At 48.5% G+C, this 13,730-nt stretch overlaps 1 protein-coding gene across 1 annotated transcript; it reads right to left on the bottom strand.

Moving 5' to 3' along the window:
- Window positions 1-7,374: 7,374 nt before the first annotated feature.
- LOC127208303 (butyrophilin-like protein 10) lies at window positions 7,375-12,747 on the bottom strand. Its single transcript, XM_051167704.1, has 5 exons — window positions 12,663-12,747; window positions 12,143-12,496; window positions 11,113-11,394; window positions 8,930-9,115; window positions 7,375-8,021 (listed from the first exon to the last, which is right to left on the bottom strand). The coding sequence occupies exons 1-5, from the start codon at window positions 12,745-12,747 to the stop codon at window positions 7,375-7,377; spliced, it is 1,554 nt and encodes a 517-aa protein (XP_051023661.1).
- Between the last annotated feature and the right edge of the window lie 983 nt (window positions 12,748-13,730).

Raw genomic sequence — 13,730 nt, 5'->3', positions numbered from 1 at the left:
CTTTGAAAAGAGGGTTGAGCATGGACACGCACACCTTTAATCCTAGCACTTGGGAGGCAGACACAGGCAGATCTCTGTTGAGTTTGAGGTCAGCCTGGTCTACAGAGTGAATTCTAGGACAGCCAGGGCTATCACAGAGAAACGGTTCAAGTGGGGGTTGAGTGGGGGAAGACTGGAAGGTGAGAAAAGATAGAGCTGGGCATGGCCACACCAAGGAAGCTTTGGCAGGCTTATTGTCATGAGTTTAATGGCTACATGGAAAATGATTACACAGACACATCCTCAATACCAAACAAGTGGGAAGAGCAGCAAGTATTTTTGTTTTTCCTGGGATCTTCCCTGTATGGGGAACAGCCAGATTTTAAGGCATTTCAGTCTGACCTTGCTTGGGTTTTCTGCTACGGTATTGTCATGATGAGTACAGTTAGTGTGCTTGCTTGATAGCAGGTAATGCAGCTGGCTAATGCAGAACTGTGGGTACTCCGTGCCTGCCCACTGGGGGCTGGTTCTAGTCCTCAGGTACCAGACTCTTAAGGGTGCACATCCTTGTCTACAGCCTATGCACAGCATCTGGTATTTACTTCCAATGTGTAATATAACTGATGCTGTCAACCAGTTTTATATGGTTTGGGGAAAATGGTGAGGTTAAAAGTATAAAGTACATTCTAGATGAGATGGGTTTTTCTGGTTATCTTTGATCTCTAATAGATGTGGAGCCTGTGAGCAGACTGGCCCTATTCCAACGAGCAGGTCATTTAGTTGGGCCTTGAAGATCCAGGGGTTCCCTGGCAGCACCTCCCCTGCAGAGTGCAGATGAAGTTCTTAACTCCCTTTGGGGCATTCTTGTGAGGCTCTGGGTCAAACCTGTGGCATTTATTCCTCAATGAAAACTGCAACTCTAACGTCTTCTGCCCCAGGCAGGTCAGTTCAAAGGCCAGTTCTCACACCCACCTAGTTTTCTCTAGCGAAGACCCCAAATAACCAGAAGCCAGCTAAAAAGACATAAGTTTTGTGCCTCTTGATGCCCATGTGAGGTGTTTTATTTCCATAAGAGAATTTTAATTTGAAGATATATAGTTGAGTGGAAACAAAGAGTCTATTAAGCTGTCATTCAGGAAAAGGAATGTACTGTTAAGGAATTTCTTGGAGACAAACAAGGCTAAGTGCTGAGAAAACTTCAGAAGCCAAACAGCTACGGACAGCACCAGGATGGAACTCTCACGGAGCAAATAGTCTGGTTTTTAGCAAGATTTCATTTTGGGGTGTGAGGGGTTGCAATCAAGGGTAGACAGACGGTTGTGCTATAATAGCTACACAGGGCCCTTGGCCTGGCTGCAGCAAGGATCAGGCATGTGACAGGACAAGCATTTGTCTCGGTATTTTGCACAGGCAGTTTCTGAGTACCTGTGATTCCTTTCCTAAACAAAGGTTGGTATTTGATTACTAGGGGCTCTAAAATTTTATCCCTTGGCCTCCGACTGAACATGCAGACCTGTAGGGTAGTCTCACAGCACCCAACCTTTCCTCTAGTCAAGCCCCTTATTTCCCTAACTTGCTCCCCACCCTCTTCCTACACCAGACCAACTGAGTGCACTGCCTTACTTTTCAGGGTGCCTGGGGTGCCCAGCTCACTGCTGGGTCAAGTGAGTCAGTAAAAAAGATGGCTTCCTATAGACACGCCAGAGGCCAGCTTGTCCTGGTTCAGCAGTTCTTGGATTCCTTAGAGTCGTCTTAGCCAGAGGAGTCATGCAGGCAAAGCACAGCTCCCTCCTGCAGCCCTATAGGACACGAACCTCAGGACATGCTACCCTACATTGTTTTTGCTTTGAACTGTGGTCCCTGGAAAGCTGAAGCACAAATAGGCTTTCTCCATTTACTGTCCTGAGGAACAGATTCCATGGGTATATGGTGGCCTCTGGTTATAGACCCAAGTTCAATACCAGGCTCAATCATAAAGGGCCATGCCTTCTATCCATTGCAAAGGCGTGCTCTACCTTTCAACATTGGCCTCCTGACTGTCCCCTGAGGCTGGTATTTACACTCCTGAGTCTCAACTGTAGGGGTCGTGAGGGCAAGGCACCCCTCTCTGGACAGCTCTGTGTCCTGGTAAAGGACAAAAATCACCTGTATCCAAAGTTGGGATCTTTGAGGAATCTGTGTCCTGAGGTAAAAGTACAGAAAACACAAATTTTCATAGACTCTGGGTAATATGCAAATGAGGAGACTTTCTGGGCTCTTCTGATTGGACAGTGCAGCCAATAAGACCTTAGGGTTTCTGAATGCCTTTGGTAGCTAGACCAACCATTTATAAGAGCCCGAGGGTTGTTTACTCATTTTTAACAGTTGGATTACGTCCTCGATTTCACACCTTACATGAATCATGAGGTCTCCCCACTTACCATCAAGTGCTCTGCCCCTCCAGCACGGAGGTCTGTGAGCTGTGGAGTTGATCGCAGCACAAGAAGCCGTGTAATCCGGCCATCCACAGTGCTAGGATGGCCACAAGGCCACCAGCCACTGAGGTTTTATCCACCTTCGGCTCTTCTTGGAAAACCAAAGGTTCTTTAGAGCTAACGGGAGTATCTGGGTAGGTAGCTTAATGGTGTCCTAGTTCTATCCCGGGACCAGAGTGAGGAATCTCTCCCTAGTGGCCTGGCTGAGGTAGTACAGCGCAATATGCTAGAGAGTCTGCTTTGTCCAAAACAGCTGTGGTTCCTTCAAAAAGTTCTTGGACCCTAAGCAGGTTAAGTTCTCTTCCTGTTTCAGGTGGTAGGCACTGTCCCGAGCTTTGACTCCCACACATAGGATAAGACAGCCAGGGCTGCAAAGTGAAGCCCTGTCTGAAACTAATTTAAAAAAAACCAGCGAGTGCCAGCTCCCTGTTTTAGTTCCTATGTTAACCACTCAGCTTCCACCAAAGAGCAAAAGTAACCGACTAGGTCCCCCGCAAGTCCTGGGTGTTCGCGCATTCTTGGCACCAAGCCTGACTACCTGAGTGAGTTCAGTCCCTGGAAGCTACACTGGAAGGAGAGAACCAACACTCATAACTTGTCCCCTGACCTGCATTCAGTCGTTTCCACCCCAACCCCCCTCGCTTATTTCCCAGCATGTAAAGATAACAGATAACATGCCCCTCCTACCTTCCCACGAAGCCCATGGTGGTTAATGTCCCAGCAGGATTGAGCAAAGCAAAGCCCAGTTTTTTGATGACATGCTGTTGCTCCGTGTCTTCATGAGGGACTGAGGAAATTATCAGCTCACCAATGTGGATGGCATCCCTCAGTCGGCTGAGAGCCTTACTGGAGCAAGGGGCAGCAGGCAGGAAATCCGTACTACACCAATGCTGGCACCCCGGGAGACTGAGGCAGGAGAATCTGAGTTCCAGTCCAGCCCAGTTATCCTGACAAAAAACCAACATAAAGCTGGAGTCCGCCTCCCTGTTCAGCTGCTGGATTACTTTTCAGTTCCTGTGACAAAATATCATGAGCAGAAGAAACATAAGAAAGAAAGTAAACTTGGGCTAACGGTTTTGGAGGAAGTGTCCATATTGTCAGGGAAGGTATGGCAGCAGGCAGCTGAATCCGGAAGCTAGGGATCCCTTTTCAGCCACACATAGGAAGCAGAGAGGACAAACTGGAAGTGGGTCAGGCTATAAACCCTCACAGCCTGCCCCCAATAACATACTTCTCCCATCAAGGCTCCCCCTCTTCAATCTTCTTAAACAGCGCCACCAGCCAGGGACCAAGTGTCGAAACACACGAGCCTGTTGGGGCATTTCTCATTCAGGCAGTCACAGCTGATATTGGGGACTTTAGAAGTTGTCATCCTTTGCTTTTCTATTTCTGTGATGAAATACCACGACCAAACACAACTTGAGGAGGAAAAGGTTTCAGCGTACAGGTATAGTTCATCATGAGGAGGAATTGGGGGCAGAAACCTGGAGGCAGGAACTGAGGCAGAAGTCATGAATGGATACTGCTTACTAAATTGCCCAGCCTGCTTCCCAGGGCCACCTGCTCAGGGCTGGCACCACCCACAGCCGACTGGGGCCTCTCACATCAATAATGAATCAAGAAAACAGTCTTTGCCTACAGGCAGTCTGATGGGAGTATTTTCTCAGTTGTGTCCCTCTTCCCATAAAAAACACTCTCGCTTGTGTCAAGCTGACAACAAAACAAAAAACAAACCAGGACAGAAGTGGAGAGAAAGGCTGTTTGTTGATTGGGTGGTGAAAATTAGACACCCTCTTGGTGTTCCCCACGTTGTCTTCCTATGAGCCCTCAAAAGTGTGAGCTAAGAAACATTTCTCTTCATATTTTCCAGCTACAAGTATTTTGTTAGGATAACAGGAAATGAACCAATGCAGAGCTTTTAAAAAGGTTATAATATGATTTCGTTTATTTTAAATTCCAAAACATGTAAAAAGGGATCATTGCATAGGTGTATCAAATAGAGCACCAAGAGAAAATGAAAGTTCTCAGCCCAATGGTATCATTAGTACTCCACAATTTAAATGGGTTCACTTCAAATTAAGCCCAAGAACGAGAGAGAGAAAAAAATCAAAGCAAAAGCTACAGCATAAGTGGCTACATAGGGCAGAACCACAGATGGGGATCAAGTTCCAACAAATCCAGGAGAACTTTACTGGAGAAAGACTCTGATCTCTTGATGGTGCTGCTAAGTGACTGTGTACTTTGACCAATGTTCACCATGCTGTACCCTTCAAACAAGAAAGCTTGAAACTGGAGAGAGGGTTCAGCAATGAAAAATACCTGCTGCTCCATCGTAAGAACAGCGGTGCTGATTCCGGCACCCATATTCTACAGCTCACAAGTGCCTTAAGTGCGGCTTCAAGGAATCTGGCCATTACAGGTACGCACACACACACAGAGGAGGGGGAGGGGGAGAGAGCTGTTTTTTGTTTCCTTATGTAGTCCTGTCCTAGAACTTTCTCTGTAGACCAGGTTGGTGTCATCAAACTCAGAGCCCTGCCTGCCTCTGCCTCCTGAGATTAAAGGCATACACTACCTCCTGGTGTGCAGACAAAACACCCACATGTATAAAATACACAAATCTTAAAAACAAAAACAGGGATGGAGAGATGGCTCAGTGGTTAAGAGCACTTGCTGCTCTTCCAGAGGTCCTGAGTTCAATTCCCAGCAGCCACATGGCAGCTCACAACCATCTATAATGTGATTTGATGCCCTCTTCTGACCTGCAGGGATACATGCAGGCAAGCACTGTATACATAGTAAATAAATAAATCTTTAAAAAAAAAAAAAAAAACTAAACTAAACTGAAGAACCTCTAGCCATGCAGTGGTGGCACATTCCTTTAATCCCAAACTCAGAAGGCAGAGGCCCTGGAATATACATAATTTTTTTTAATCTAGCAAATTTGTTGCATATAAATATCACACTGATAAAGAAAAAGTTAAAACATTATCACCCCAAGGTTGAAAAACTGTAATATGCAGGTGATGAGGCCAGGGGTCTTTTACTGAGTTCCCCCCCCCTCTTCTCCCATTTCTTTCTAAATAGATGACAGCCTCTCTTCAAAGCCTTGCTAATCCACTGACTAATTATGACTGCCTTTAACTGAGCACCCAAAACACTACGCACTCCTCATCTGTGTCTAAGGACCTTGTCTCTCTCAAACATGTAGAGACTACTACAGTCCTTATGGATAATGATCTCCTCATTCTGAGGAGACATTCTAAGGCAAAAGCTGAGCCCACCGCCCCTCCAGTGCCCTTCAACTCCAACTCACTAGATTGACTGTTCCCCCGATATGTGGGAGTCGGAACCTCTCGCACCCCTGACTGGGATCATTTGGAGAGAAAGGTCTCCGCAGGTGCAATCAAGTTACCAACCTCAGGGTGGAGTCAGCCTGTGTTAAAGTGGACTCTGGGCTGGACTGGTGTGTCTGAGAGAAAGATTTTAGAGAGAGACATAGAGAAGAGCAGGGCCAGCATTTGCAGCTCCTGCTAGTCAGGGGGAGCTAGACTCCACCAGTCACTGGGAGGGAGGCCTGGCTTAGATGTTCCTCCCACGCGTCCTAGAGAAGCCAGCCCTGCCAATATTTCAGAACATGGAGGAAAAAGGAGCTTTTAGGCCAGAGCACTTAAGTCCCAGTCCCCTGGAGTGGCGTCCTGAATGCCACACCGGCAACACCAACATAGCCCTGTTCCACCTTGCAACAAGCAGCATGAGGAAATATTGGGTCTGGGGCACAGTGTGACTCTGTGTTTCTCTTGGGGCCCGCCACCGGCGACACATCACTAGAGAACTGCATTTCTCAGCACCCGTCCCCCTGGGCTCTTTTTCCCTTCTGCCCATAGTCTTGGAGTGGAAGAAACCCAGGCAGCTGAGAGCTGAGTCCATGCACAGTCCATCTGTGCTCTTGTTTTGTGTTCTCAACTGTCTGTTAACACCCCCTTCTCATCTGTTTTCTCCCTCAATACGGCGGAGGATGTGGTTTCTGTTCTTGCTAACTTAGGAATCCTGGGATCTTTTGCCTTTGTGTAGCTTGAACTAGTCTATCGTAGTGAGGGGAACAGATTTAAGGTAGAAAGAGATTAGAGGGGGAAAAACAAGAGGGGAGGGCCTGGAGAGATGGTTCTACAATTAAGAGCCCTGGCTGCTCTTACGGAAGCCCCAAGTTGTGTTCCCAGCACCCTCATCTGTCAGCTCACAACCGCTTAACTTCAGTGTCAGGGGATCAGATGCCCTCCCCTGGCTTCTGTGGGCACTGCACACATGTGCACAAACACACGCATCCACATAGTTAAAAATAAAATCATTTAACAGAAAGAAGGTAGGAAGGAGGGAGAGGAAAGTGAGGAGGAAAGGAAAGAAAAGAAGTGGACGAGAGAAAGATGAACTGCAATTTATTGTGCAATCATAACACATCCACCACTGAGCTGAGCATTCTACATACATACATACATACATACATACATACATACATACATACATTCTAAATACATACAACTCTAAGAATACAGCAAAACACCCCCTGGTGTACTTATTGTGTACTTTTCCTCACTGAGGGAGGGCAGCATTGGAGAGTCACACGATTCTTACTCAGTAGGAACTACTGTCCCAGAGGTTAGAAGCGTGAGACCAGGGCATTGCTGGTCTCCTTGGCTAGTGAGTGCCACCTCTCCAGGTCCCGACCTCCCTTCTTTCAAGAACACCAGATCTATGGGGTTAGGGTACATCAGTGACTTCCTTTAACCTCAATCTCTTTCAATATCTCCCAATGACAACACCTTTAGAAATTCATCCCTCCTCCTGGGGGCAGGGATGACTGCATTTGGCACAGGAATTTGGCAGAGGGAGCGTATCCAGCTCCTGGTGTATTGCCATATTTTTATGGGGGAAATTGATAACTAGTACCAGGAGTAGGGTGGGCAAGAAGGCAGGAGCTCCTGTCTCCTAAGGACATGTCAGGAGTCCCCAGGCCTCCAGAGGATTCTGTGTTTTCTTCCGTCTCTTTGACCACTGAACATATGGTCAGGGGCCTGGGGTCATGGGTCCAGAGGCAAAAGAATGGCTGTAGGGGACCAGAAAAGGACATCCCGGAGAACACATAGATCAGGGAGCCATTGGTCGCATCATGAAAAGAGATCTTCCCTGCCTCAAAGTCTAAGAAGATGCCCACCCGCCAGAGGGGCTCCGGAGGAGACAGGTGAGTCCTGGGGTAGGAGAGGGCCTGGAGTTTCTTCTTGTAAAACTCCAGTGCCCAGAGGCCATGCTGGGGTGACTTGGGGATCCTTCCTTCCCGTTCCAAACTTTCCAAACACACACCCAGAATCCAGGCCCTCCTGGCCCCAACCTCCACTTCCCAGTAGTGTCTCCCTGCCTCAAATCGCTGTTGAGCCAGGATGCAGGGGTCCTGGTCAAATCTTCTAAAATTGGGGGACAGGTCCTGGTCAAATAGCAGCCGCTTCACACTTTTATGATCCTCAGACACCATGAGTTTTGGACTGGCAGTTTCAGGGTCCAGGGACAGACTCGCTGTAGAGAGAGGGAAGTGTCAAACATGGCTTTTGCCCCCTCATCCCTGCATGGATGAGGGATCCAAGCTTTGTCTCCCATATAAAGGTTTCCTTCCATCTCTGGAAATCTTTTACTGTTCCCATTTAAACTGTGTTTGTCCCCTGAAACAGGTGGGGACAGGGAAGGCAAAGATTAAGGCTACTTGAAGAGGTGTGAGCACTGCCTGAGACAGCTCCCAGTGTGCGTGCTAAACTCAGACAGAGACAGAAAGACTGGGTGGCAGAGACCACCTCCAGCACACAGAAAACATGCAATTTGTACCTGCACCCCACAGCCAGCACTCCAGATGTGGGCTTTTCTTTGGGTTGCATGTGACTGGCATGTGTCCTCAAGGTTTATATGTTAGAAGCCTGGTTCTCGGTGTGAGCAGTGAGGGATGGGGGGACTTTTAAGAGATGGAGCCTCAAGCAAAGTAATGGACTCATGAGAGCATTCTTCAGTTCTCCGGGGACCCTGATTAGTGCCCATCTGACCCCATCCCCACATCCCTTGCTTATTCTGTCTTTCCATCCACCATGATGTGACACAGCCAAACAGCCCTCACCACATGGACATTTCAGCCTGAAAACATAAGCTAAATAAACATTCCTTTATGCATAACTCAGCCTCCTCCAGTGTTTGGTTTCAGTGGTGGAGAAAGGACTAGCCCAATCTTCAAGCTCACGCCTCTCTCCCAGGAGGCCCTGTAGTCTGCCCAGAATTGCTCGTGAAGAATAACTGACCAAGACATCTCTCGGTGCTGAAGGGTTTCCACTGGGCATGGTGTTGTTGGAAAATATCACTAGCCATCCCCTCTGTCCCTGCTGTGTTGTTGCGTGACGCAAAGGCAGAGCCTCAGAGCAGAGCGGCATCACCGCCTCACTCACCATGGAAGGGCTCAGCCTCATCACCAGCTTCTGGATCTGCTTCTTCTTCCTGACTTGTCTTATGCTTGTCTTGGTAATGCTTCCCAAAGGCACAGGCGATCGCTGCCAAGACGAGCCCCAGTGCCGTGAGGATCAAGGGCAGAGCTGGTCCCCGTTCCACGGACAGATGCTTTCTCAATAGGGAGGCTGAGGGCATCAAGGGTAACAGGGTGGGTTGGGGGACCGTCTTTATTACACACACACACACACCACCACCACCACCACCAACAACAACAGCAACAACAACAACAGCAACGACATTCCAAAATCAAGGAACACAGTGTTTACAGACCTTTCTAAAAAGGATTCAGAACAAAACAAAACAAAAAACTAGCTGTCTTCTGATACACAGTGCTACAACCTGAATGTCCCGAAACATTGAAATTCCAGCCCCTTAGATGAGGATGAAGTGGGCTCTGGGAGGTGGAAAGTCCTGAGAGCGGGGTCTCACCTCTAGGATGGTCCTTGTGAGTTCCAGGCCAGCCAGGCTTACACTGATATCCTTCTTCAAAAAGTCAAACAAAACAACAACAACAACAACAACAACAACAAACAAAACAAAACAAACAAACAAAACCCCCAAGTTTTTAAAGAAATAAAAGTTTAAATGGCGAGATAAATGTGTCCTTTACTGAATAAATAGGTAAATTAAACTGTGGTCTATCCAGACAGTGGAATAATTATTCGGCCCTCAAAAGAAATAATGTATCAAGTGTGGTAGTTTGAATGGGGATGGCCCCCCATAAGCTTGTATGTTTAAATGCTTAGTCCCCAGTTAGTGGAACTATTTGGAGAGGATTACATGTGGCCTTGCTGGAGGAGGTGTGTCACTGGGGGCTTGGCTTTGAGGTTTCAAAAGCCCACAGCAGGCCCAGTGTGTCTTTCTCTCTCAGCCTGCGTCTTGAGCTCTCAGTGCCTTCTCCAGCACCATGCCTGCCTGCCTGCCACCATGGCTCTTGCCATGATGGAAAAGGACCCACCCTCTGAAACTGTAAGCATACCCCCGATTAAATGGGTTTCTGTTTTGTTTTGGTTTTTTTTTCTGTAAGTTGCCTGGGTCATGGTGTCTCCTCACAGCAACAGGACAGTAATCAAGATGTCAGGCAAAGATCCTTACATACTGTAACAAAAAGAAGCCAGGCTGAAAGGAACACACTTGGTGTGGTTTTACCCATAGAACACAGGGGAAAGGCAAAAGAAGGAGGAAGAGAAGGAAGAGGAGAAGGAGGAGGAGGAGGAGGAGAAGAAGAAAAGGGTCAGGATGCTCCCGGCAGTAAGTGGGAACTAGGGAGTGCAGTAGGCTTGCAGGCAGCCTAGAGACCTGGCGAGCAGGTGCCATTCTCCTGTGTCCACACCCCAGAGCACCCAGCACCAGCAAACCATGCACTTGCTGACCCTAGTGGGTCCTGTCTGTCCATTGCTGTGAGCTTCCCCTTCTGGACTTTCATTCCTGGGGGAGTTATGCCTGTGAGATGAGGTATATAGAAAGGCCAAGGGCTGGAGAGACATTTTAGTGGCTAAGAGCTCTGCTACCCTTCCACTGGAAGGTCCCATTTCCAGCACCACATTGGAGGCTCGCAACAGCCACCTGTAACTCCAGTTCCAAGAGCACTGTGCTCACACAGTGTACTTACATACACTCAGTATACACTCGTACACATAAAAATAATCTTTGTTGTTCTTGCTGCTGTTTTTTCAAGACTGGGGTTTTTTCTATGTAGCCCTGGCTATCTTGGAACTCACTCTGTAGACCAGGCTGGCCTTAAGCTCACAGAGATCTGCCTGCCTCTGCCTCCCAAGTGCTGGGATTAAAGATATACCCTGCCAGCACCTGGCATAAATTTTTGCATTTTCTGATTAAATTTGCCATCAACTAAAACTTCTCTTTAAAAAAAAAAAATCTATTAAAACAATAGCACCAGAAAAGCCAGTATCAGATTTATCTTTCTTGCTTTCCTAGTGGACCTCCCTGCACCACTATTGATGCTTCACCTTGGAAACAAACATCCCTCCTGTGACCCTCTTGGCCAGGCTGCCAGAGGGTCTTCTCTGGGTCTGCCCACATAGCCTCCTAACATCCCTGCCACCCAGGGCCTGCACTCCTGTGCTGGTGGCTTTGATGGCAGAATTGAACAGATACTCACCAAGCAGGTAAGTCTCAGTCACATTCTTCTCGGGGAGGAGGGGATTGGAGATGGAGCAAGTCAGGCTCCCCACAGCCCTGTCCTGCAGAGTCACAATGGATACCACAGCCAAGAGGCCAGTGCTGCCTGAAGCCAAGAAGCCAGTCTTGGCGGGCACTGGCTGTCCTCTGAGGTCCAGCCACTCCACCTTAGGCTCTGGGAACCAGCCTGCTGAGGTGCACTCTGCCTGTATGCCTTTGTCCTGGGTGTCGGTCACACGGATTCTGGGTGATGAGCCCCACCCTGAAGGAAGAGACATCAGCTCAGATCCTGGAGAGCTACAGTTGCTCCCATGGGGGAACGGGATGTCTTGTGGATGTTTAGTAGGTTCTATGAATCTTCATGGACCACCCATCTGTGTGAGTAAACCACTGACGCAGCACCTTAATTCCACATGGAACAGTCAAGTGAAACGAGAGCAGGTTTAAGAGGAAAAAACCCAAAGTTTCCTACTAAGCATGAGAACGAGGAAGGAGCTAGGATCTTTCTGACCACAACGAACAAATTCTGCTCACCTAGGTGAACTTCTCCATATTCCCAAATAATCTCAATCTCCCTCCCTATCTCCCCACTCCTTCTCCCTCCCACTGTCCTCATCCCCATCTGTTCCAGCCCCTCCCTTCCTGTTTCTCTGTTATTTCTCTGTGTTCCTGCCTTCTTCATTTTCCTCTCCCTTGCTTTATTTCTCCCTCTGTCTCCTGTTTATTCTGTCTTTCTGCCTCCCAGCTGTTTCCACACCTTGACCCCAACCCCCACCCGCCACATCTGTGCTCTCTTTCTGGTACAAGGGTGTGATGGGAAACAGCTTTCTATTCAGAACCCCGTCCTGGGGGGACACTCGCTACACAGAGCCTGTGGGGAAGTATCTTTGTCTGGAAGCTGGTGTCACTAAAGCTTTTCCAGCTTTAGGGCTTTGGAGGCCATAGTCTGGAATTGCAGCTGATGCTGAGAGAAGCTCCCAAGCAGAGTAGAAGACCATGGCAACCCTCACCTGCCACCTTCAGCCACAGGGTGGCCTGGCTGTTGGATGTGTGCTCCTTGAAGAGGCAGTGATAGGTCCCGTTATCAAACGGGGTGACATTGTGTATTCTCACAGCAGCCTCTCCCCTGGCCATGTGATTGCCGAGGAACGTGGTCCTTCCCTCATATTCCCTCATCTGCTCTTGCCACACGTCCTCCGCGTTCTTGTGCACATGCACAGCCTGTGAGGTCCGGTTTCTGTACCACCTCAGCTCCATGCCCTCAGCACTGATGTTGGGTGACAGTTTGCAAGGCAACTCTTTGTCTTGCCCTACTATGGCCAGAAGTGGGTCCGGAGGTCCAAGGACATGGAAATCTGCTTTTCCTAAGAGATGCAAATGGAAGGCCTAGGTTAGGTCGCATGCAGGAGGCAGGGGCTCCCCTTATGCCCCATTTTACTCTTTTGAGAGTTCCCTTGGTCCTTAGCTTCAACCAGAGGCTTCAGTTTGACTCTGGGTACCCCTAGAACCAGAAACGGGGTGCTGTCCTACCGTTCCCAGAAGGCAGGAGCTGCAGGAAGATGAAGGGGACCAAGAATCTTGGCAGAGTAGCGTCTCCAGGGCGTGGCATTGCCATATCTACTGGGGACACATTAGACATGGTGAATTAGACAAACAGACATGGCAACAGAGAAGCACTAATATGTTTAGAGAGCAAGTTTTGGGAAGTCAGCAGCCAGTCCTGCCACAGCCATTATATCTACTATGTCCTGTCTTGTGTGTTTTGGTTCATGCATACTAGGACAGCCACGGGGTCTCCCTGCCCTTTGAGCATGGGGAGAGATCCAGACTAAAACACTGAGGCGTGCCATTAAAGAAGAAAGCACTCACTTACCTCTGAGCCTGCTGCCTGCTTTCCCGATTCTGTTGACCTTGAGGGAATTGGTTCCGTTCCCTGGAAACTTCAGATAGGCCACAGGCTAAGTGAGCCAGCTGGTCTCCTGGTGGTACAGGAGGGGAACTTAGAAACCAGAAGAAGAAGAAGAAGGAAAAAAAAAAAAAAAAAGACAAGCTCACCAGCTTCTGTTGAGCCCTGTTACTGCCAACAGAAAATAACCAACTCTCACCTTCAGGTCAGTTGCAGCAGCAGCCAAAAAAAAAAAAAAAAAAAATCTTCTAAGGGGCACAGCCAGCTGTACTGAGCATATAAGATAAAGACACTGGTAACTGGGATAAGAGAAGGAGTGGAGATGAAGGGAGGTGGCCTGGAGGAGGGTGGTAGCCGGGCCAGGTTGGGTCCATCAGGAGCCCAAGGAGAGGGCATAGACTGTGGGTGTTGGGATCCCAGCCAGCTGTGGGTGCTGGGGAATTCAGATAAACTTCCCTGGCTATTGAGACCTTCAGAGCAGCCACATTGGCCCACACTGCCTTGGAAATGGTGTGACATTGGTGAAAGTGGCCTGCCCTTGGGAACAGTGTGACATTGGTGAAAGTGGCCTGTGTTTGGCATAAGCTGTGGAGACTCCTGCCCAACAATCCAGGCCAGACCCTTCCTCATCTTTTCCCTGTGCCCATCAAGTTTTGCTTGAGCCACTCTTACACCTGTCACTTGAGTGAGGC

Source organism: Acomys russatus, chromosome 25 (genome assembly GCF_903995435.1).
Source record: "Acomys russatus chromosome 25, mAcoRus1.1, whole genome shotgun sequence".
Classification (NCBI taxonomy): Eukaryota; Metazoa; Chordata; class Mammalia; order Rodentia; family Muridae; genus Acomys; species Acomys russatus.
Note: the sequence above shows the minus strand (reverse complement) of the source record. Positions and strands in the feature narration are given on the sequence as shown.